The sequence below is a fragment of the Dryas octopetala genome, chromosome 3 (genome assembly GCF_963921425.1).
Source record: "Dryas octopetala chromosome 3, drDryOcto1.1, whole genome shotgun sequence".
In the NCBI taxonomy this organism is placed as follows: domain Eukaryota; kingdom Viridiplantae; phylum Streptophyta; class Magnoliopsida; order Rosales; family Rosaceae; genus Dryas; species Dryas octopetala.
Genome location: NC_141368.1, coordinates 1418382 through 1444007, shown reverse-complemented (window position 1 = coordinate 1444007; position 25626 = coordinate 1418382). Strand labels below are relative to the sequence as shown.

General features: G+C 35.4%; 4 protein-coding genes across 5 annotated transcripts; 2 read left to right on the top strand and 2 right to left on the bottom strand.

Moving 5' to 3' along the window:
• Window positions 1-1325: 1325 nt before the first annotated feature.
• On the top strand, window positions 1326-6342 carry LOC147289285 (polypyrimidine tract-binding protein homolog 2-like). Of its 2 annotated transcripts, none has more exons than XM_086238819.1 (11): window positions 1326-1589; window positions 2108-2306; window positions 2414-2623; window positions 3425-3487; window positions 3575-3648; window positions 3979-4074; window positions 4306-4363; window positions 4811-4915; window positions 5006-5087; window positions 5489-5601; window positions 5699-6342. In XM_086238819.1, exons 2-11 carry the CDS (start codon window positions 2121-2123, stop codon window positions 6056-6058), a joined length of 1347 nt encoding a protein of 448 aa, XP_086094945.1. In that variant the 5' UTR covers window positions 1326-1589; window positions 2108-2120; the 3' UTR covers window positions 6059-6342. The 2 variants fall into 2 exon arrangements, with proteins under 2 accessions (XP_086094945.1, XP_086094944.1); XM_086238818.1 differs by having other exon boundaries at window positions 1327-1589; window positions 2101-2306.
• A 751-nt stretch (window positions 6343-7093) lies between these two features.
• On the top strand, window positions 7094-10359 carry LOC147289284 (uncharacterized). Its single transcript, XM_086238101.1, has 6 exons — window positions 7094-7326; window positions 8493-8572; window positions 8822-8887; window positions 8982-9063; window positions 9525-9637; window positions 9734-10359. The coding sequence occupies exons 1-6, from the start codon at window positions 7104-7106 to the stop codon at window positions 10079-10081; spliced, it is 912 nt and encodes a 303-aa protein (XP_086094227.1). The 5' UTR covers window positions 7094-7103; the 3' UTR covers window positions 10082-10359.
• Window positions 10360-11932: 1573 nt separating this feature from the next.
• RCAR3 (regulatory components of ABA receptor 3) lies at window positions 11933-14922 on the bottom strand. The gene is made up of 5 exons (XM_086238821.1): window positions 14851-14922; window positions 14594-14652; window positions 14327-14503; window positions 13329-13544; window positions 11933-12597 (listed from the first exon to the last, which is right to left on the bottom strand). The coding sequence occupies exons 1-5, from the start codon at window positions 14894-14896 to the stop codon at window positions 12379-12381; spliced, it is 717 nt and encodes a 238-aa protein (XP_086094947.1). The 5' UTR covers window positions 14897-14922; the 3' UTR covers window positions 11933-12378.
• Window positions 14923-21164: 6242 nt separating this feature from the next.
• Window positions 21165-25404, bottom strand: LOC147289282 (putative trehalose-phosphate phosphatase C). Its single transcript, XM_086235583.1, has 10 exons — window positions 25270-25404; window positions 23073-23290; window positions 22728-22864; window positions 22569-22640; window positions 22325-22456; window positions 22175-22231; window positions 21916-22017; window positions 21722-21799; window positions 21489-21629; window positions 21165-21399 (listed from the first exon to the last, which is right to left on the bottom strand). Exons 2-10 carry the CDS (start codon window positions 23278-23280, stop codon window positions 21202-21204), a joined length of 1125 nt encoding a protein of 374 aa, XP_086091709.1. The 5' UTR covers window positions 23281-23290; window positions 25270-25404; the 3' UTR covers window positions 21165-21201.
• Window positions 25405-25626: the final 222 nt, after the last annotated feature.

Below are 25626 nucleotides of genomic sequence, written 5' to 3'. Positions count from 1 at the left end.
TTGATTGTAACCTTATAAAAGGGAGGTCTTGTCAATATGTAAAAAAAGAAATTTGAGAAGATTGATTTTTGCTCTGTTCCACGGGCCATTGATTACTCAATTTGCAATACAAATAGCATTACTACAAATATTTATAGCATTTATCAATAAATGCTATGTAAAACCTATGATAGTTTTTCAAAATAGGATTTGATAAATGCTATGAATAGTATTTAATAGCATCTTTTAACGACATTAAAAAATGCTATAAATAACTTTAGGTCTAATAAAAAAAACTGATTTCTTCCTTTTATTGAGATATAAGTAATAAACATATGTTCCCATAAAACAAATTGACTAATCCATTAGCTCATATATCCCTAGTGTAAAAAATACAAAAAGAATGTAACATTTTATCACAAAACAGTAATAAAGACTTGTACAAATAATCATCAGAGAGAAGGTTTAGAAGACAATAGATCGAGTGAATTTCAAAAAGATGAATGTATAGAGAAAAATGATGTTGATTTGTTAAAATTGCAAGTTGGTGATTCAAATTTAACGTCACATATTACGGTATTTCATTGAAAGAAGCGTTCGATAAGATTGACACAACAGAACACATATGTTTCTTCAATCTTATGGTCAACTCAGCACACTCAACCAAGCATGGTTTGAGCCTTTCTTTATATTGCTAGAAAAACCAAAGATCTACCCTTCCTTCAACAAGCTTAGGTTACTAAGCAGGTGCACTCTAATAGTTAAACAGTGGTTGGCACGACAAAATTATTAACAGATCTCAGATATACGAAAAGAGCATCCTGACTTACAGCACAAAGCAACCAAGCAATGAGGCGTCAATGAGGACAAGAAAGTCTAGTACAATTAGGGAGGATCAGTAACAAATTTAATTATAATTGGGCCACCGCATTACACTTGGGCGGGATTTAAGTTCCTAAAATCCGGCCCGAGCCCCCTTATATTTGTTTCTCTTTCTTTCTTTCCCTTATACTAAATTTGAGTGCATGGTGGTCAATTCCTAGTTGGAAGATTTCCAACTAGGATACCAAAAACTACAACAAACAACTAATTAAGTAATTAGTAACCAATTTATGATTTAAATGCGATAGAAAACAACCTTGAAGAAAAATTGAAAATGAGCTAGTAAAATGAAAAATAAGTAATGAGTGGGCTGGAAACCCACTTGACCCAACCCATGGTCCAAGACTTTGGCAGTCCAGAATGAGGTGAAGGTGAAACTGTTGATGTTCTGGACTGAGGCCCCAGATCTTTAAATTTGTGTCCAAAACTCAAACAACCCATCCAAGTTTGAAGTTGAAGTTACAGCCCCACTTGTGTTTCTCGACCCCCTCTCGCCACTCACCACACTCATTTTATTCTCTTTAAGGTTACCGACTTTTCTGTATGTCTTTCATCCCCTTTTTTCCATTGCAGTACTAATTTAAGCACGCTGCGCGATACGCGTACTCAGTCTCAGCCCCTCCGGCCCCAACGGCAATAACAACGAGTGCTTTGTCGTCTGCGAACCCTAATATTAATTTATATCGTATAACAAACAATCGAGGGTTCACTCCCTTCGAATTTTTCAGGTATATAATTTCTCACCTTCAATTCCTTTCAATTTTGCACCCAATTACCCCAATTTTCAGTTTAATCTGTAATATGCTTCTGCTACTCTTCTTTCATTCGACTCCCAAATTCTCTGTTGCGCATTCGATCTCTATCTACGTGTCTATGTATATAATCCATTGTAGAAACACACATATTTATGATTATTAGGCTTTTTAGGGTATTCTAATATTCTCTGCTCTAAACACTGCTCTATCTTTTGGAAAATCTCACACATTTTTGCTTTTATGTATTTTCATGTTTCCTGGGATTCGGATATGTTATAAATTATTGGCAACAAAGTTGAATTTTGAGGACAAGATGTCATTCCCATCCTGAATATTGCCTTAGTTTGATTTGCATATGCATGTTTATATGCATACCCACCTATACAAACACAAGTACATACATATATGTGTGTGTGTGTGATGCCCGTAGTGATCCATGATGTCCACAATTGAAAACCTGCATATTCATGGTGTTGTTTTGTAGGTGACAGGTTGGTCTACGGAATGGCTTCTGTGTCCAGTCAGCCACAGTTCCGTTACACTCAGCCACCATCCAAGGTGCTTCATTTGAGGAACTTGCCATGGGAGTGTACAGAGGAGGAACTGATTGAACTGGGAAAGCCATTTGGTAAAGTTGTGAACACCAAGTGCAATGTTGGAGCAAACCGCAATCAGGCTTTTATTGAATTTGTGAGTGTCATTTTGTTTTTTGTTTTTGTTTTTGGGTACATTTTTCCCTTTTATCATATGCTTTTTCTGATTGTTATTTTACTTGAATATCTCATGAATGTTCTTAGGCAGATTTGAATCAAGCTATTGCAATGATTTCATATTATGCCTCATCTTCAGAACCTGCTCAAGTAAGGGGGAAAACTGTCTACCTACAGTACTCCAATAGGCAAGAAATAGTGAACAACAAAACTGCTGCGGATGTTGCTGGAAATGTGCTGTTGGTAACAATTGAAGGTGATGATGCACGCCTTGTCAGCATAGATGTTTTACACCTGGTAAGCAATTCATCTGCTTTTTGTAATAGCGAAAGAGGTAAACTTATTAGTATAAATATGTTTGTGTTAAGCTATTGTGTTCGGGTTGTAATTTGTCTTGCTCCGGGATGCTTTTGTTTGACATGAATGTGAATGGATCAGCAGGCCCATTTCAAGGCAAAATCTTCAATGGCAGCTTAGTGCATCGGGAGAAAGAGCACATGTGTGTTTGTCTCCTTTCTCCTTTTCTTAACACTGCCTCTTTCTTCCCTACTCTTCCTCCTCATGATCCTAATCCTACCACTCTAATACTTTAGAATGTTTTCATTTCTTCTCTTGTGCATCCTTCTTATCCCTTTTTCATCTCTGCATGTTCGTTTGCTAGCATTTGTTTTCCTTTTTCTTTTTTACAGGCACAATTGTCTCGCACTTTTATGTTGTACCATGTCTCAAGTGTTTAATTGCACTCAAAGTCTTTATAGAAAACTGAATACATGTTTAATGATGTCAAATTGAAGGTTAATGACATGATATTTAATTATTTATCCCTCTGATGTAAAAACTGAAGATTTATGTCCCCATTATTATTTTGTATCATTTCTGTTAATTTGTTGTTTTCATTCTCCATAATTCATATGTAAAAGCTGCTTTTGAAGATTCAATCTGTTTTTGTTATATACTTTTACAGTACCATGAATTATTTGGTTTTTATTTAGTATCCAATAAAAGTTCATAGAGGAGTTATGTCTGAAAGTTTGCTCTCAAGTTTGTTAAATCTATAGCTTTTGTGCATCTTTCTGAAAGTTATTCCAGTGATTGCAGGTATTTTCAGCTTTTGGGTTTGTGCACAAGATAACTACTTTTGAGAAGACAGCGGGATTCCAGGTCTATATTTGTTAATTACTTTGCAATTTTCTTTCTAGCTTCCATTTACCTTTGGAGACAATCTCATTTCATATTCTTCTTTTTCAGGCACTGGTGCAATTTTCAGATGCAGAAACTGCCACTTCTGCAAAAAATGCACTGGATGGAAGAAGCATCCCTAGGTGACAATTAATTAATTGATTGACATGGTATCAAGTCCAGACATATAGGAGCTAGTCACCTGTTGTCCATTAGACAACCTTTAGGGCACAAGTGTTCTGTCGGAATTATGATAGAATTTTAAACTTGCTGTACGTCTTTTAGTGCTATAATGTTTTGAAAATAAAGCAAAATAGTGCTGGATATGTTATGGTAACAATGCCATTCATTAGGTAGTCCCAAGTTGGACGATTAGATGGTATTTGGTGATGGTGGCCATTATCTCAGTTCTTTTTATTTGTGCCAGATGTGCCTGCATAATGGTCTGCTGACTTTTTTTGCATTCGGTGTAGGTATCTGCTCCCAGATCATGTTGGCCCATGCACTCTCAGGATAACATATTCTGGACACACAGATTTGAGTGTGAAATTTCAGAGTCACCGGAGCCGGTATTCACACGTTCCTTTTTTCTCCCAGTTTCTTGGGAATAATACCTATTTTTTATGTTGCATCCTCCTACATTGTTTTTGTATTTATGATGTTTCCGTCTCTTGTTGGGTATTGATAAATAGTGAATACCTAAAAAAATTATCTTTTATGCTTTATTTTTCTGGACTTGCCTTTATCTCTGTTGGTGACCACTTTTTTCACTTTAGTGGATACACTTTTTGTTGATCCAGGGACTACACAAATCCTTACCTTCCTGTTGCTCCATCAGCCATAGATGGAAGTGGTCAGGTAATGCAGTGAGAAGAAACCTTTATTATATTATTTCAAGTTGCAGGCAGACATGTCCGTACCATGACCTTTATGGTGCATGTTCAAGGCTGACATATTCCAATCCAATATTCTCTTTTTTATTGATTATTATAATGTATACCATTTTTTACTCTTGAAATGGTCCGAAAAGTTGTTGCAGTATGATGCTTTCATTTTTATACAAGTTTCCTTATGTAAACAACATAGAGAAGTGACTTCCAAACCTTGACGTGCATGTCTTTTAATAATGTTTGTTAGGAGGTGTTTTGGTACTTTATCAAGGGGAAAAAATAATTAAATTGGTCTGCTGGTGCTTTGTCTAGGAAATGCTGAGACTAATGAACAATTGTGATGCAAGGCCTACCTGTATCACGGAGTTTGCTGTCTTGTTATTTTATTAATGGAATCCATTGATTATCATTGCAGGTAACTATAGGCTTGGATGGAAAAAAGCTAGAACCTGAGAGTAACGTGCTTCTTGCCTCTATTGAAAACATGCAGTATGCTGTCACCTTGGACGTCTTACACATGGTATAGCCAATCACTTTTAGCTACTGATTATGTTCTTAGCCTTTGCATATTTGTCAGAAACTGATCTTTATTTTTCTTTTCCGCCCTTAGGTCTTTTCTGCTTTTGGGCCTGTTCAAAAGATCGCCATGTTTGATAAGAATGGAGGGGTGCAGGCTTTGATTCAGTATCCTGGTACCTTCCTGATTGTTCTTTTTAATGGTCCTCAAAATCAGACTGGACTGGCCGGGCTGACCCGGTTAATCAGGAGACAGCTAGCCGGCCTAGCCAGGTTTCCTGAAAACTGGACATGTAGTCTGGCCGAGTTCTTTTTGCGGTTGACCACAAGTTCCACCTTCTTTTTCCAGTTTGATAATCTACCTGGTTTTCCAAACATTGCTCTTTTTGACTATGAAGTCAATGGTGTTACTGGTAGCCTAGGCATTAGAATAGACACTACATCAATTGGCCTGAGCATGTGCAATATGTACATGCTGCTGTGTTTTCCCTTTAAAATTATCTGCTGACTGTATATTCGACTGGATTGTAGATGACTATATGGTAAGTTTGGGTAATAATTATGTTATGGCTTGCAGATGTTCAGACAGCTGTTGTTGCCAAGGAAGCCTTGGAAGGGCATTGCATTTATGATGGAGGGTTTTGCAAGCTCCACATCTCATATTCACGTCATACTGATCTCAGCATAAAGGTAAATGCGATATATTCTCTGATGATCTGTATTTCGTGGCAACTCAATTAATCTTTTAAACTGTTATTGAAGAGATTAGATTCTGTGCTGTTTACAGGTCAACAATGATCGAAGCAGAGACTATACAATCCCTAACAGTCCAATTGTGAATGCGCAACCCTCAATTTTGGGGCAACAGCCTGTTCAAATGATGAGTCCTGCTGTTCAGATGATGAGTCACGCTGCTCCTCCATACAATGGCACTCAATTTGCTCCGGCTGATCAGGCTTTGATGCCTCAGCCTTCAGCAGGGTGGGGACCAACGGTTCCAGCAGTTCCTCAGTCCATGCCCATGCAGATGCATAATCAACCGTACATGCCACCTGGAACTATACCTCCTCAAATGGGCCCTGGCATGATGCAGAGTGGTGTACCACAAGCGAGTTTGCCCCCCTACCATCGTGGTCATGTGCAATAACCTCCTATTTTATGAGTTTCACTGTCGAAGTTATCAACTCTCTGTTCAATGGAACAAGCCTCTGCATATACACGGAACATTCGAAAGAGGGAAATTGTCCATCTCCAAAGGCAGCCTAGTTGGGAAGATCTCGCAATCCCCTTTTCTTTCTTGAAATTTTGATAGTTAGATTCTGTATGCTGTGGCTTGAATACTTGATCTAGTCCCATTACTGTGTTGCTTACTAGCAAACGACATTTGTGGCACCTTGAAATATTATCAATTATTAGTTTCTTTTTGGGATACTGAAATGGTTGTTTCAAAAGTGAAGCAGTGTCTTTTGATGTCAGCGGCTATGTTTCAAATTAGTTATAGTGCATTTTTACTCGCCAACGTTAATTATAATAGTGCATTTTATTTAACTCGTTTATGTCACATATATTAGTTATCAGATGAGGAAGCAACAACTTCGAGCAAAATACTCACAAATTCCTCCCTCCCTCTTTGTCTCTCTGTTCCTTCCGCAATCTTGATTAGGGGCCTGTCACAATTCTCAAACATTCTCTTGCACATTCTTCCAAAAAAACAAAAAACAGTCTCTTTTTTGGTAGAGTGGGGACCTAAAAGACCCAAACAAAAAAAAAACAGTCTCTTTCACTGAACAAGTGAACATATACTGATAGTCTGATACAGTAGTACTACAAAAGATAGTGTAACGTCCCAAGTTGCAACTGCAAAAGGAATATAACGATGTCGTAGGACGACAAGTCGTATTACTAATGAGAGTGCCAGCTCAGCAAAATGGTTTCAGCAAGCAGCAGGGCAGTTAATGTCTGTTAGTAGTTGAGGAATTCGTTAGCAAAGAGTTGGAGACATATATGTATAAAAACAGAGCCGAAGAGTCGCATAGATGAATAAGATTCACTCAGCCTTTTCATTAGTTCCATAGAATTATTCCCTTCAAACCATTTTCACATCGTATTAAGAAGCATGCATGTTTGTGTATGCTCCTTAGATTGATCAATCATCATTTGGCAAATTCGTATCAATCAATTCAAGAACGAAAATGGCCAAGCATGCTCTGGAGAAGCGTTTAAAGAAGCAAGAGGAAAGGATTGAAGCACTAAGTGAGCAGCAAGAAATTAGTGACCAATCTCTGCAACAATTGAGAACCAAGATGAAGAAAATGGAGAACTCAATAAGAGAGCTAGAGAAGCAGTTGGATCCAATCAAGAACGATTCTTGGAAGAGGAGAAGAACTGCTCTTGGCATCAACACTATGAATCAAGGTGATACAGATTCTTCCTCTTCTTTTCTTTCTTTTTGATTACAGAGTTTTCTCAGGATTAATCCCAATAATAAATCAAATCCTCTGTTTTAAGGAAGTACTAAGTAGGATTCTCAATGTGTAGATTTAGCCCATAATAAGTGAAGTAAAATAGGATTCTCAATGTGTAGATTGATTTGTGTTTATGTCCGAAATAATGTAGTTTTGGGTTTAAAGACTAAAGGGTTTAGAGTTTAATATTTGCCAAATAATGTATTTAGCTCCTCTATCAAATTATCTTTTTCTGCTCGAAAGAATAAGCAAAAGCACACAAAATTTAAAAGAGAAAAACAAGATTTAGAGCCATTTATCTTTTAAATGTGAAAGAAAAAAACCATTTATGGTTAGATTTTGATAGAAACCATTTCCAAGAATTTGACTAAAAAAAACCATTTCCAAGAAAATGAAAAATGAAGTAATGATTGGGCTCGAAGCCCAGCTGACCCAACCAAAACCCTGAGATGAAAGTGAACTAGTGTTGGTCTGGGTTGAGGCCCAGGCCCATACAAGTTCCATCCCCTCTCTGGCTTAAGCAGAGCGAGAGTGTTGTGTCCTCTGTGAACCCTTGGTAATATTTAGAACGTTTCACATATCGTTCGAATTTCTTATTAGGTTTCTGATCAATGACCTTTAATTCCTTTCAATTATGCGCCTATTTACCCCAAATTTCATTGTAATTTGTTGTATGCTTCTGTTTAATTTCAGTTTAATTCTCTGTTGCGTCTTCGATTTCTGTCTTTTTCTTGTAGACACCCACAGAGTTATGGTTATTAGGCTTTTTAGGATATTCTATGCTCTAAAATTGCGTTATCTTTTGGAAAGTTTGCACTTTTCTTTATATATATAAGTTCATGCTAGCTGGGATTCGAATATGTTATAAACTATTGGAAACAAAGTTGAATTGTGAGGACATTGATGTCATTCCCATCTTGAAAATTGTCTTTCTTTGATTTTCATACACGCATATAAACATGGGCATGAAGTTTAGGTTTTTGGTTGTGTGTAATTGAGATGAAGACACATTGAGTTTATGCTTTTGTGAGGGAGAGAGATTTTGAAATGGGTTTTAATTGTGGTGCTTTGAGGGACTGAGTATTGATTGTCTATTTGTCTGGTGTTGCTTTGTAGGTGATGGGTTGCTTCATGGAATGGCTTCTATGCCCGGTCAGCCACAGTCTCGTCACACTCAGCAACTATCCAAATCCGAGGTGCATGTGCATGGCTGACATATTCTAATCCTAGAATCTGTTTTTATTGATTATTAAATCACACATTAGCCACAGTCTCATTTCCTTCATGTAAACAACATACATTAGCCACTCCCAAACCTTGGCATGCATATCATTTAATAACATTCGTTATGAGGTGTTTGGGTACTTATCAAAACACACAATTGTGATGTATTACTTGTTTCATGGAGTAATTGTATTAATGGAATCCATTGGCTATCGTTGCAGAGTAACGTGCTTCTTGCATTCATTCAAAACATGGAGTATCCTGTCACCTTGGACGCTTTACACATGGTATATCCAATAACTTTTGGCAACTGATTATTTTCTTAGTTGACCATATGCTATTGTCACAAATTGATCTTTGTTTTCTTTTTCCTGGCCCTAGGCTTTTTCTGCTGTTGGGACTGTCCAAAAGATCATCATGTTTGATAAGAATGGAGTGGTGCAGGCTTTGATTCAGTATCCTGGTACCTTCCTGATTACTCTTTTTCACGGTTCTCAAAATCGGACTGGACAGACCGGTCTGATCTGATTAATATTAACCTGCCAGTTTGCCTGAAAACTGGCAGGTTCATTACAATTTTGTTTATTTGTGATCTTGAACATAAGCATTGTTGATAAAATATAAGGTCATCTGTCACCGAACCACTAACCAGAAAAGCTCAGTATTAATCATTAGTGCTTGATAAAGAACATAAATTCTTAATTGTAAAAACAAAAAGTAACTTTTTTTTTCAGAAGGTATATAATAGCTACTCAACATTATAATCTTTTATGAGTATATTTTGTGATTTTGTACTTTAACGGCCTAAGTATGTGCCATGTGCATGGTGCTGCATTTTCCTTTAAAATTTACTGCTTACTATATATTCGACTGGAGAGATAGTCATATGGTAAGTTTAGGTAGTAATTGTGTTATGGCTTGCAGATGCTCAGACGGCTGTGTTTGCCAAGAAAGCCTTGGAAGGCCATTGCATTTATGATGGAAGGTTTTGCAAGCTCCACATTGCATATTCACACCATACTGATCTCAACATACAGGTGAACGAAATACATTCTCTGTATTTCGTGGCAATTAAATTAGTCATTTACACTTGTTAAAGAGATTATATCCTTTGCTTAATATGCTGATTACAGGTGAACAATGAATGGAGCAGAGACTATACAATCCCTAACATTCCAGTTGTGAACACACAACCCTCGAGTATGGGGCAACAGCCTGTTCAGATGAGAAGTCATGCTGCTGCTCCATACAATGGGACTCAATTTGCTCCAACTGATCAGTCTGTGAGGATGCCTCAGCCTTCAGCAGGGTGGAGGCCAATGGTTTCAGCAGTTCCTCAGTCCATGCCCATTCAAATGCATAATCAACAGTACATGCACATGCCACCTGGAACTATACCTTCTGGAATGGGCCCTGGTATGATGCACAATGGTGCACCGCGGGTGACTTTTCCCACCTACCATGGTGGTTCTGTGCAATAAACTATCCTCTTTTATGAGTTTCACTGTCAAAGTTATCAGCTCTCTGTTCAACGGAACAAGCCTCTGCATATACATTGAACATTTGAAAGAGGGAAGTGCCCATTTCTTTTTTGAGATTTTGATAGTGAAATTATGTATGCTGTGTGGGCTTGAATACTTGATCTAGACCCATTACGGTGCTGCTTACCAGCAGACACTTGGGGCACCGTGAAATATCAACTCTTGTGAGTTTATTTTTTGCATAAATGGTTGTTTCAGATAGTGAGAATTTGAAGTCAGCGGTTATGTTTCAGCTGGTCTGATCTACTTAGCTATATAATGGTTAGTAGTACATGTTAACCATTTTGTAATATGGGACAATTTTTGAATGTAGTGATAAAGTAAATCCTAATTGCAATTTTTGAAGAACAAAATTGCATTCAAACTTCACAAGCACGACTGATCTACTTAGCTATATAATTGATAATTCCGTTAAAAAAAAAAAAAAATGTATATTGATCAACATACATATAGATACGTAGCTAGACAATTAAGTATAATCATAAATTAATTGATGAGGGGTGGTTCAATCCAAATGTGGAATTTATCCCCGCTGTTCTTCAGTTTTACAGGTATAAGAGTACTAGCCATGTATGTGATAAGGACAAACTATCATGTTCGCCAACTCAGTAGCTTTCCCCTTTGCTGGAACAACAAATGATGCTTCAATTTTCGATAAACCCAAAAACAATACTTGATTTTCTAAGCTTTTAATCATAGTCCAATCTTTTTTTGATGAATCAAATTGGTAAATTTGCCAATAATCTTGTTTAACATTCTGAATTGCAAGTAAGAGCTTCCCATCATACTCAATCAGCTGACCCTCATGTCTACCCAAGGTTTCTCAGTCTTGATCAAGTGCAACACATGACGATGAACTACTATCAATCTCATGGTACCCAATTCCACTGAAGAATCTTCTTCCGAATAAAAAACACAATATAGAGTTTCATCTATATAGGCCGCGTCCCAAATAAATTTTTCAGGATGAATTTGACTATTTGAGTTGTATGAAGTATATTCCATCTTGTATGAACTTTTATAGAGAGTAAGTTTGTTTGGACCAAAGATCATAAAGCTCGATTTTACTTGTCAATTCTCCCATATGCCAACACAACTGACTCTCAAAGGTAATTTGCCATGGCATATATGAACGACGTTGAACTGTACCACGAACAATTTTTCGCCAAGTTTTGGATACAACACCAAGACGAACAAGATCATTAAATGAGAGACACTCAGCGATATAACAGGGTGTCTTTTCATATAGATACGCCTTAACTTGAGGGATTAGGAAAGTGTGGAATAAGTAAACTTGGCAAACAAATAACTAAGAAATTAAGAAAAAGAAAACCACAAAAAGGAAGGAAACTTTGATTTGATTTGTTTGAAAACCATAAGAAATATCCTTACCAAGGCACAAGTGATTTTTTTTTTTTTTTTTTGGGCCGCAGGAGCGACCTTCTTATAGAAAGTTCAGTTTACGACGGCTGAATGAAATTAGTTTGAGTCACTAGTACGGTAGTGCCTAATTGCTTAAGCCAGATAACATCGATGATGCAACGCCTTGACTTCTTATTTATATATTTTCTTTTTTCTGAAAAATAAAAACATTATCTCTTCGGAAATTATTGTGTTGCCTCACCAATAATTGCTGAGGCTCACCTTGCGGAACCAGAAGAGTTCATGGGTTTTCCAGTTTGACCATTTCAATTTTCAAAATAAAATCTTATCCACAAGAAAAAACAAAAAAACAAAAAAAACAAAATTCGGGCAGAAGGATATGGCGAAGAAGATACTGGAGAGTAGAAATTATGAAAATCAGAACATCTAACCATGAATCCAGCAACCAAACTTGAATAAATGCAAATAGAAGCAAATATACAGACACCATCTCTCTTAGCACATATATATACACAACCAAAAAGCATGTCACAAAAGAACAAAACCCTGGAATTCACAGAATAATAGAACCTAATCCCTTTTTTCTTTCTCTAATTTTTTTCATTCATGAAAGGATTTCAGAAACCTTTTATGACAGCTGTGGTTCTTAACCTCCTAAAGACAGGAAATTTAACAATATAATTTTGGACAACAAAAAACAAAGCAAACAAAAATGAAGCATGAGCGTGTTGTGTGTTTGTGAAATGGAAGTATACTACTGCCTGTCCGTCTCCAAAACCTCAGAGATGCGAAAGCATCGGAAGCTTCATCCATGGCAGCCTCTGGCTTCCACAATATGTTCTCAATTCCAATTTTCAGAGCCGATCAATTGGCTCAGTGCGGTCCTGCACAGCAAGCCGCTCTGACACATCACAAAGTGATTTGAGATTGCACTGGATGAAAGCTTCAACAAAGTAGCAGGTCTCATCCTTGGTATTCCCTTCAGGCACATCAACCACAAATGACTCAATTACCACAGTCCCAGGTCTTCCATCAATGATCTCTGGATGCAGGGAGATGATCGAAGAGTAGTTCTGGAGAAAAATTCATAAAAAAAAAAAAAACAAAACAAAAACAAAAACAAAGTTAAGACAATTTAGGCAGTAGGATCAGCTTTCATCTTAGAGGCTTGTTAACATGACCACTTTAGTCAACAGGGCAACTCCCTCAACACTCAGCACTTAGTGCACATAGCGTGAGGGTGGCTAAGTAAACCCTAAGGGCCCAACTATATTTACAAGTATCTAAAATCACAACCACAATCCTTTTGAATGTCATTCCCCGAGATTACTTTTATTTATCTGAATATAATCAAGTTGGACACCATAAAGTGCCCAATAAAGAGAGAGGTGATAATGCCCTCATAGGGAAAGATGTTTGAATCAATAGGATTCAAGTCAATAACCTTCTCCAAATTTAACAGTATGCTACTTATCAGGTACCAGCCAAACTTTGAGACTGATGCTGGTGGTGACTGAATAAAAGAACCAGACAAAGAATCAACACCATAATTCTAATTTTGAAGCAGCCAAAACTGAATATCTGACTTTCCGAATTCTTTTTCTTTCCTGAAAATTTTGATAAGATTAAGTTTAACAGGCCCAAAAACTTCACATTAAAATGCAGAAACCCAGTGAGCAGTGAAACTTCATATTAGAACTTTGAGAAGGAGATAGCCCTGTAAATTGTTTGCCCAGACACATGCAATTAAATAAAAGGAAAAGAGAAGTATGGACTAGATTATAAAAAGGATGAGTCTCCATACCCTAAGTCTGTGATCGCCACCAATTATTTTTATGCTAAGAATATGTTCATCATCGTCAAGAAGTTCCAATCTTTCAGTACTTGTTGTGGCAGGGAGCCCAGACTTAACATCAACTTCTCTGAGACTTCCGATCTCAAGATTCCCCTGCACAACACACCTGCTGACAAATGGCTTATACTTTTGCGGTTGATCAAATTGTCTTACCAACGACCAAACCTGATGAGAAACAAAATACTTCAAATTGTAAAAAGGGATAAACAAACCACACAAATTATAATAATAGTAAATCAGTAGTCAAATCTCCAAAAATGTAGCACTTCCACTCAATATTTCTAGGGGAAAATTATCATTATCTGTTATCCCTTCTTTCACATACTCATTCCCAATGAGGATTTCTCTCAAACATCTTCGAGTAAACCAAAAGTTCCAGTTAATAAATCTTCCAATTTTATTTAGCAGAATTCATCTTAAGTGGGTTTACGAATCTTGAAAAGAACATTCAACAAACAATTCAAATTTCCTTCTTTCTATTTTCTCCTCAATTTTCTCAGGAACCACCCACAGATAGAGACATTGATACAAGAGAACTACAAAGACCTAATTGATCGTACATTAGCCCACACAAAAACATCAAGGACCCCATAAAAATACCCCAGATCAAAATCAGATACTATCCGAAAATCGAATCACAAATGTTATAAAACAAAAATTGCAAAGAATAAAACTAATCCCAAAATATGAACCCCAGTGCTCCTACTTTCACACACTGATTTTCCAACCCCTAATTCAAACCGTAAATCCCTTTATAGATGAAAATCAAAATATACATAAACACAGAGAGACACACCTACCTATCTATATGTTACATGTATAATATCAACATATCTCCAAAAGACCAATCCCAGATCAAAACAAATAAAATAAAACTAAAAGACCAAAAGCTACAGAGAATCACACATAAATATACAAACGCATATGAGAGAGAGAGAGAGAGCTACAAGATGGACAGGGGCTTTGATGTGCCTGACGAGAGTAGAGGTACACTGATGGTCTTTGAGGTCTTGCCTGTGGTGCCTTCGAATGTAGTCGCTCACCACTCCACCAAACCCTCCTCCATTTTTGTTCCCATTCATTTTCTTCTTCTTATACTTCTTCTTTTTCTTCTCTGCTTTCTTCTATAAAACAATAACAATATATTCAATGTAAAAATCAACAAAAATGAAACAACTGGGCAAAGAAAACAGACAAAAATGAATGAGACTCACCAACCCAAACGCGGACTTAGCTTCAACCTTAAGCTTTCTGCCTCCCCTCTGCAATTTCACTATTATAATAACAAAAATTATGAGGAGGAGGAGGAGGAGGAGGAGGAGGAGGAGGAGGAGGAGAAGAAGAAGAGGGGTTGAGCGAGTCAACTCAGCTCGACTCGGTCAAACCTTGTGAGAGTGAGAGTGAGAGAAAGAGAGAGAGAGAGTTAGGTCTCTGAGAGAGAGAGAAGTTTGTGTGTGTGTATGAGACTCACCGCCATAGAAGAAGCACCTCACCTCCCTATCATCCTCATCAGTCATCACCTATCTCGCCTTTAATAAATTAACAATTAATTTGCAATTTGTTATTATTTTATTGTTTTATGTCTTAAATCCAATAAATAATAGTATTCCGGTTTACACGTCTAACAAATACCCTTCCTTTTGGAGTGTAACTACGAACACGCCATCATTTGTCTGTTTCTGCTGACTTTGTTATCTTGTGACAAAATTAAGCAATCATTAAGCAATCATGGATTAATTAAGAATTGAATTAACGACTCGTGAATTTATTATGCTGACTTGCTGAGTACTGATGAAGTGGAGTGTCTTTAAGGCCAGATGCTTTAATTAGTTATCAATGCTATGTATGATTGTAATTAATGAATGTCCTTAGTGGAATGAGGTTGGTAGCCATTATACACCATATCAAGGGCAATACTGTATTTTGACATTTCAAGTTCGAATAATCAAATTAAATTTTCTCATTCAGTTCATGTTAGTTAGATTGCTTACTATTCAAGTGGATAATTAATTAAATGCCCATTTAGTTGTTTTTACCTTTTTGTAAATTATATATTTATTTATTTCGTTTACCATTCAAGTGGCCTACGGTGTCTAGAGAGTTAGGGTCACATGGGCTTCAATAAGTAATGAATAACGCCTATACCATACTGGACTATACCATTACCATTACGGCATTACCATACAATAAATAAAGAAAAGCTTCTATTCATGTTCCCCTTTGTCTTTGTATTATATATATGGACCTAACAATAAGAGTATCACTCATATATTTACTAAGTAAAATTAGTTATTAAATTTAATAAGTAATATTATTAAGATAAATGAGTTGAATGAGACAAGCTTGATTTTGGAAGGATTTTTTTTCTTTCCCGTTTTGTAAATAACTAAAACTCAACAAGAGATTGAAAATCTCAGTCACTTAACTACTTAAGAGTAGTATTAATTCTTTAACACATTTTTTTTTTACTTGTTTCATTGCATTTTATTATTTCATTCTTGGTTGAGTAAAATCATAGAGCTTTAACAACTGTTACATTATTACAAGATTAGTATAATTATTATTAGAGAGATTTTTGTGAAAAAATGCAATACAATCATCGTGGGATTCAGACTTTCTTTAACTTATGTTGACGAGTTCATATTTGTATTATTAACTATTATATACACCTGTATGTCATAAAAAATACTGTATTAAAAGACGGACTCGATATTTGGTGTTATAATGTTGAGGTAGTAGCTAGCTCTTGCACACTGTACAGTTTTGATTTTTTAATGCTGAGAAAGTAACTTCTCTCTTACTTCTCGAATCTTCCCATCACATTATCATAACTTATTAATAAATGATATGGGCCCCGCGAGGCCAAAAGAAGCCGTCCCGTTCTCACGCGTTGTTTAGCGGGCGTGGAGGACACTCTCCAATCATGGTATCCACAGGCTTTCTTTGGAGATAATTATTTGTAAAGAAATTACTGTGTGTAATCGTAACATCACGTGATATAATAACGTAGTGTTATTAATTTACTTAAATTATAATACGTGTATAATAATTAATTTTAAAAATCTTAAAATTTAGAAAATAACCCTTAAAATAGTCTACATATTATAATTTTAATAAATTAATAACATCATATTATTATGTAACGTGTGATATTATAATTACATACACTAATTTTTCCTGCAAGTGAGAATGTGGAACTCACGACAGCTTATAGCGCAGTCTTTACCAGAAAAGGCAGGACCCCTGCCCGAAGGAGTGTGTTTCGAGTGTGCAAGTCACGCGCTAGGAAGAAGAGTGCGGATGGGTTACTCGAGAAGTGTGCGTTGAAGGTCAGCTGCATCCTGCATGTGCACGTGATAGAGTAGAAAGCCAATTACGTGAAGAGAATTCAAGTCTTCTTGAAGATGGGTCATGGATGATGGACCCAATGACCCATGGTGCGGGTATAAAACGAAGAAAGTGTTATTTGTATCGCTTTAATTCACCTATTGATCCGAATAATATATGGGTGAATTGGAGAAAAAATTTAATGGACGGTTCTATACGTTTGTCGGGTCTATCTTTGTAAAGTAACGAGAGATATAAGCACATAATAATATAATATATGTTACATTATCAATAAAATGAATAAATGCATAAATTATATAGGATGTGAGTAAAATTTTTAAATAACGGTTATATATATTTATTATTTTTATTTCTTTCATTATATAACTTAACACGTAATAAGAAAAATATATATATATAATATATATACTCATAACATGTAAATTTTTTTTTTCCATAAGACTATCCCATAGTGACAAAAAAAAATGAATTGAAATTAGAATCAACTAAAAGTTCAACTAAAACAACTTCGTATGACTTTCCTCGTTAATTCATATAATTCTTAATTACGTTTTTAATTCTATGAAAATGATATAAACCAAAACATATTCATCGAGGGAAAAAAAATAGAAAAGGGGTATGGTGTTTTAAAGTTAATTAGTTGGTGGTTCATGGTTAGTTGCTACTTGCTGCCTTTAAATTATTTTGAAAGAAAATCGCCTAAAGGTACCATATATAGTATCATGTATTGAAGTGTCATCTAATTGCAATTCACAATTAGCAAACATTGTGGTTCATAATCTTGATCAAGGAATAGTGGTCCCATGTGCTGGATCTTGGTGCTTATATATGAGTTTAGCTTAATTTAGAGAAACCATAATGCTTTTGCTAAGTAGCTTTTAATAAAAATGGTCATATTAATTAGGGAAATTATCATGTTACCAGTGGAGGGGTCACATGAATCTATTGGATCATATCATTGTATGAGTTTGGCTTCAAAGACACCCTGTTTTGGCATGTGGTTTAGCAGCTTTAGGGAACACATACAATGGTCATAGTCATTAGTCTATGACTCACTATACATGGTGTTACCTTATTGCCAAAATAGTGTAAGCATTAAAAGAATGAGTATAAGATACGGGTGAGAGATTGACCCAATTGAGAGAAAGTGAAATGCCAGATTCTCATTTTCCAATTTTTCATTTTTTTTCCTGCTAGGCTGCTAGCTACTATATATAGGCCAACACATTGGTTATGATTCTAGGATAAAGTTTGGAGCAATTTAGGCCGACCCATCTATGCAAGGACTGTGCTCTTCACATTCTTACTTTGAGACACTTGTCAGGTTCTAAATTCCAGGGACTAGTGATCCACAGAAACCATTTCTCCAAAGTAGATCGAGGATGTGATTTTCTTCTAGGACACCTGTCATATATACATATATGCCTCAAAAGAGACCCTTTTGATCTTGCATTATTGAGTGATGCAAAGAACAATTTCTATGCATTGAGAATCTTAGTTGAGGCTCTATAAACAATTTGCTTGGTCATATATAGGGGATAGTATGGTGGTGAGGTTTGATATCTGCATAGCACAATTTTAAACACTACAAAACCCTTTTTTTTTTTTTTTTTTTTTTGCAAAACGTAGGCAAGAAAGAATGTGGAATGTGGAATAATATTGCGTTATGCACAACCACAAATATATAATTGGAATTAGAGCACGCGATTGCGTCCTGCAGCTTATCAAGACTCAAGAGGGAGATTTATGCATATGCTTATTATTTAAGGGATGGGTGGGTCATATTATCATATGTATACTTCATTTAAATATATATTAATATATTGGAAAATTTTCAAGTAACAACATCATTTTTGAATCTACAATTCACAATCCTGAATTCTGGAAATTTTCACATTAAATAGAAACAGCCGTGGTTGATGGTGATCCGTATTCTCACACACATGGAGTGTCAATCCTTTATTTTCTATATATGATATGAATATGAATGTTGTACACTTGTACATTAATTATTAATTGATAAAGGAATTATTGGTCATAAGAATCAATATTAAGCTTCTCTAGCCACAAGGCAACCACCAGTCCACACACCACTAAGACATAAATTAATTAAAAGCATTGCATAATGCCGGATTAAAATATACATATCAATGGCCAATTATATTGGTGCAAAGTGCATAGCCAAGGTTTTGTTCACTTATCTTAATTTGCACCAATGCCAGGTTAGGAGATTGCCTTGTACGATTTGTATCTTTATATTAATTTAACCAATTTCACAAGAAAAGGCACAAATGCACTTAAAAAAATCTGATTAAGTACTTTGTTTTAATATTGAAAATCCTCCTAATTAAATAATTTTTAGTGTGGCTCACATCATCACTAAGTCAAGATATGAAAAACTATTTAGTATAATCATAACACCACATGATCAATTTAATTTCTCAAGAAATGTAGCTATAGAATTCATTTTGGATCAACCATACAAATTGTAAGGGGCTAAAATCAGAACCTAATTGTATGAGGAATGATTTTTGTTGGATGACATATTACCATATTTAATGGTTGAAAAGCAAATATTCTAGTAGTGTAAAAATGATTCCGTCAAAATTTAATGATTAAAATTTAAGTCTATATGTCATATGTGTAGATAGAGTATAATTTTTCTTGGTAGAAAATATAGATATAAGCCAATGAAAGTGACAAAAAGAAGATCTATTTAAATATGTATCTACCTTTATAATAAAAGAACAAGTTAACAACACTAATTTATGTGGAAAATGACTTGAGAAGAAGCTAAGATTCCAACAACATTCACGAGAATTTGCAGAGTACTGAAAAGCAGATTTAACATACCTCAAGTGACAATCCACCGGCAAAATTAAGGGGAAAAAAAAAAAAAAATCAATCGTTACAATAACTCAGCACCAGAGATGGTATTTCCGGCAATAAAAAAGGGTAAACTGTCTTTCTTCTTTTGTTTTGGGTTAAAGAGTAAACTGTATTTTTTATTTTTATGTTTTGACTCGAAATTACATTTAATTCTTTTGTAATCTTTTTGATAGTTAGGGTGGTTAGGACGTGTTTGTGTGGTTAGCAACAAGCAACGTCACAGCCCACAAATGAAATATAGATAGATAGAAAAAAAAAAAAAAAAAAAAAAAAAAGGGGAAAATGATGAGACAATATATAGATGATAGATAGCGAATTGTGGGCTGTGACAGAAGGGAATGCATAATCATCAACTTTTAAAGGCTTTTTCATCCTTTTTTTTTGGGCCACTAAGGCTTTTTCATCCTTTAATCTGTCTTCTGCCTGTCTATCCCAAAATGGATAAAAACAAAAATAAAACAAACTGGATCAATCCTCATCTGCACGGCACTTGCCACTTGCTTGATTTTGTCCCAGCCGCCCTGTGGTTTGGACAAAGATTATCATTTGAATCCACTGTTTGCAATAGATTGATTGAATGTATGGAATCATATTGAGCAATGCAGAGGTAGATTCAATGTACACGTTTTTTTTTATCTCCAAGTCTCAGTCTTCGGTCTTTATTGTCTCACTCTCTTATCTTGTGATCTCTCCTATTCACTCCTTGTCGCTAGGCCACTAATCTTGTAATTGGAGTTGATTTTTTGCTTATAATAAACAAACAAAACAAAAGTACAACATGTTTCTCTCACTAGAAGCAAATGTTTTCTTAAGTTCAACCAAAGCTCAGACCAAAAAAAGAAAACGTTCAACTTCAACCATAGTTCTCTCATGATTTAAGCTAGGCGTGGCCCATACTCTAAGCTGTCGTCGTTGGGCTTTTCATCTTAAACTTGAAACAATCAAACAAATATCAAGTCGAGAGTAATGGGCCTCAAGGTTTTCCTTTTTGTTTTTAATAAAGCTTAATGAGTAATGTTATTGGGATCATTTTAACCAGTGTATATATTGTGTGAACTATTTCTCTAATATAGATCAGACTTAAACATGTAAAACTCTTATAAGTGGATCTCACCTCTATCAAAAAGATGGTCTACTAAATATTAGTTGAGATGATCTAAGTAATTGGTTAAGCTGTTAAACCATGAAGAATTAACAGAAAGGTTCCTTGAAGATTCATCTTAAAATTCCAAAATGATACATATATTAATAATAGAGAGTTCAATACAGGAACGGAAGCACCACACAGTACAAAACACATTTCCAAATTGGACTCACACATTATATTTCTATGGATCTTATAGTCTTATAAATAAATAATATCTATAAGCTGAAAGCATCGGTAGCAGTTTCACCGACACATAAAATAGCAGTGAAAGTACTCTACGCTTTCTTTTTCTTTCTTCCTTCCTACGTACCTAGGCTGGCTATATATAATAAGGGTAGCTAGCTAGAGGTAGAGCTACAGCTATGACAAACCCTAATGATATATCTTTGATGAATTTCCTAATTCTTATTTAATTAATAATGTACAAAGGGTAGGTAATTAAAGAGGTCTATGTAAATTAGCAAGACCCCAAATTTGAGCGAGCGATCTGCTTGAAGAAGAGGCTTTTCTCCACCTTGCCAGCCTCAACAAGAAAGTCAATACCTCCGATGGGTCATGCAAAGAATAACAAGCTTTGGTGTCCTTTGGAGTGGAAGACACTATTATTGGAAACCCTTGTCCTCTGCTTCGTATCACCTGCATGCATGCAACAATTAATTATCTAATTAATTAATCAATGAATTCACCTACATAACTAATTAATATATATATGTTTAATTAACTACCTTGAAAGCGTCTTCATCCGTTCGATCGTCCCCAATGTACAAAGGGAGGACCTCAGTGGAATTGGTGAAGCCCAGAGTATCAAGTAAATATTGTAGCGCATGACCTTTGTTCCATTCTATTGATGGTCGTATTTCCAACACCTGTATATATATGACATGATCAAATCATGTTTACGACATATGATTTCATTACAATCAAGGATGAAATTGATCGACGGATCCCATTTACGTACCTTTTTACCCCGAGTAAGGTGAAATTCTGGATAGTTTTCAAGCACAGACTTCACCTTTTCTTCTAATATGCCATAATCCTGCAGATGCATTTTGCATATGAACCAACAGCCCTTAATTAATTAAGCTGTAAGCTTAATATGCAAATCATGCATCAATGAAGATCGATGAAATTAAATCTTAATTAATTACATACCTGATCCCGGACCTTGCGAAAATGTACAGAGATGCAGAATCTATTGTCCTCGACCCTTGCACCCTGAACTTTTCTGGTGATTTCCTCCAACAGAGTTCGTATCTGTCGCAAACACATGGAGTTTATTGTGTGAAAACTAATTATAAGTCAATTATCTGTGTCTAATTAAATGACTTTTTTTTCTTTCCTTAATAATCGTTACGTACATTGCAAAAGCATATAGGATATATAGGATGATATTGTATAGTACGTAGCTAACCTCTTGAATTGCGGGCAGAAATCTTTTAGCAGGTTGAAACAGAGCGTCAGTACTCCCCTGCAATATTAATGTGTCAATGTGGTTGACTTTTAGACTATTTAAGCAGTTTTAGAAGAGAATGCAATTGAACTAATTTCAATGTATGCTGACCTTTTTTTCCAGGACTGTACTGGTGGTGTGGTTCTTGGCATCACAGGGCTTTAGTGGCTTTGGTGGCACCATTATGTCCATGCCATGGCTGCCCGCATAATATACATTACTTAACTGTACAAAGTCTTTCACCTGCACCAATCAAAATTAATCACAAAAGTTTAATTAAATTAATTATAAATGAACCTTTTTTCTTAGTCTGCTTGACTTTGGTGGACTCATATAATCAGTCATTAGTCATTACCTTATCTCTACTCCTTCCACTGATTACTGCTGTTGGGAAATATTTGGCAACTTCCCGAACTGCTGCACGCATCTGCATGGAATATATATTATAGTCAATATAGTTAATTTTGTGTGTGTAAGATATTATTAATCTTGTCATTAAGAAAATAATTAATACCTCATCAGACATGAAAGCACGATCAGGATCATCTACAATAGGTGAAAGGGTGCCGTCGTAGTCCAGAAACACAACAATCCTCTTCCCCTTTGCTGCTTTCATCATCCGATCAAATGAGCCCAAAGCAGAAGGGTGCTCTGCCTACAGAAATATATTATATGTCCAAGAAATTAGAAGATTTAAAAACAAGGACAATAAAAGCAATAACATATAAGCTAGAGGCAGCAAAATACATAGGTAGATATATAGTATGTAATGCATGGTCAATTGGTCATAGAGATAGGGCCAAGTCCAATAAACTCGTGGGTTTTCTTTTTTTAAGCCAAGAAAGTAAGAAAAACGTACGTACCACCCATGAATTATAAGCTAAGTCTGAGGAGATAGGCTTATTAGTAGTGGAAATATCATGCAGGTTTGATGCAATTGATTCTAAGGAAAGATCACTCATGTTCTCGTCGTTCTTTAGTTTTGTGATGGGCTGCACCTTTTGCTTACTGGAACTACTTGATCTTTGGATCCCCATTGCCTGGTTCAGCTTTGCCAAGTTTGTCATGATCGATCACCTACATATTAATGCACAAATATTCAAAAACAAATTACAATTTGACATAGTAATTAAGTACATATAATACATATATGATATAGCTCACAATTAGTAATAGTTTTGTTTTTAGCAAGCAAGACATGCCAACCCAAGCCCAAGATTATTAATTATAGTCCACGCAACTGAAGTGATACTGGGCTTGGAAAGAGGCAGGCCCAAGACACCTAACCCAAATCAAGAATAACCCATCCCAATCTTAGTTGGAAAGTCAATTCCCTATCTTCCCGGTTAAAAAAAAGAGTTGTTGTACATGGTATAAAAAACAAAGTCTTACATATACGTGGCTGGTAAAGTCCCAATATCCAAGGAAGAAGAAGAAAAAGAATGGATAAAAGGATAGGGAAGCTTAGGTTAATTTGCGAGACTCATGTTAGCATCTACCCGAATTTTGAGTAATTTTGTTTAGAATATCTGCTAAACTTTTGTTGTGTGCACATCAGTTGGTAATTAAAAATTGGAATAAAAATTGGTTGCACCAACTAATATTATTGATTAGACTACTTACAAGGATTAATTAATTAGCCTAATTAACTCTATTGTACGTTGAGGATCACATATATTAAATATATAATCTAAGCAATGTCGTTTTCGGATAGAAAAACTTTTTCTTTTCACAAAGATAAATGTCCTTTTCCAGATAGATTACATCTTTTCATACATAAAGTTGATAGAAGCAACAACAGAACAAGAACAAGAAGACTAATTCAATTAGTTCGTGAATAATTAATTAGATTTGGTGACTCGACATTACATGTAAAATCTAAAAGGGTTTGTCTAAGAGGGGATTCATCAATCAGGCTGATTCAGATGACAATGACACAACATATATATGCCTGATATGAGCTAATTAACTGTATAGCTAGGGCCTTGGCCCCAAGGCCAACATCAAACTGATTATACAATGTTTATATGTAAACATGGTTAATTGGATGGTTTTTTTGGGTCTACCCTAACTACTCTCTAGCCTCATTCCAACTGAATTAACAATTAATCAATAATTTTCACATCATAATATATTATTAATACTTCATTTTCATAATAATTAAGCTAGGCACTAATAATTCATACGTGCAGAAGTTAAATAATAGGCCCTGGGGTATATGCGTGGGGGTTTATGATATAATAATAATAGTGCTCGTTCATGATCAAATATTCATGTATCTGCACCATATATATACTTATCTAGTGAAGTTAGGCAAGTGGAATCCACTTAATACATGATCACCTAAACAAGATCAAGACAAGCAACATTTCAAGAATGAAACCTTCATGGTTTCAACTATGATTGAAAGAGTAGTGTAGATGTTTCTTAGTCCCCACCCCAAACACGTGAAAGAACATGCATGCATGTATATATGTAGGAACATATACACACACACACACACATATATATATATATATGACTGACTACTAGCTAGCTAGTGAATTCATACAACATCCAGTAGGGAATAGATTTTTATTTGTTATTAATTAAAGCTAGTACTGCAGGGTGACAATATATAGGGCTCCCTCTTGTTGTTGAATCGCATATATGTATGAAGATCTGGATCTCTCTACAAGACTATATCTAGGTGTATATATACAACACAGTAGCTAGCAACTGCATAGTAATGCTGCTATTTCAAGGAAAATTAAATCAATGAAAGCAAATTTACGAATAGCAGTTTTCTTCAAGATTTAGGCAAGGGATAGCTTATAGCTAGCTAGCATGACTGTAATAAGTACTACCTGCCATTGAATACACAAGAATTTTTAGCTTGGACTGTTCATACATAATATTGTTAAAAGAATAAATTAAACACACAAACAAGTTTCTCTGTTACAAAAATTTTAAGCAAATTAAATAAAAACAACCATCATGGATCCAATAAAATAATGTAATGATGGTATGGCTGGGAAATAAAAAGAGTATGGAAGTTTTAGAAGCTGCAAACTCACAAAACCCACTTCGATCGATTTTCTTCAGAAATATAAAGCACAAAACACGAATTATGGATTGAACTGCAGCCAGCTAGTGATGGATATATCATATATGTCTAGTTGTTTCATTCACACCCACTGATTTAAATAAACCACACATGCACGCTTGTGTTGCAAAATATAAAAGACAATATTGTCCTTAATTCGTTACATAAAAAAAAGCAACAGACGTTGTTGGACCTGTGCTTTCACATTAAATAAAAAAACGCACATGAAACACTGACAGACCTTTTTTAAAACAATGGGAATCCATTCATAAATTGCAAAAAAAGAAAAACATTAGGAATTCATAGCCCACAGATCGATGCCAGGGAC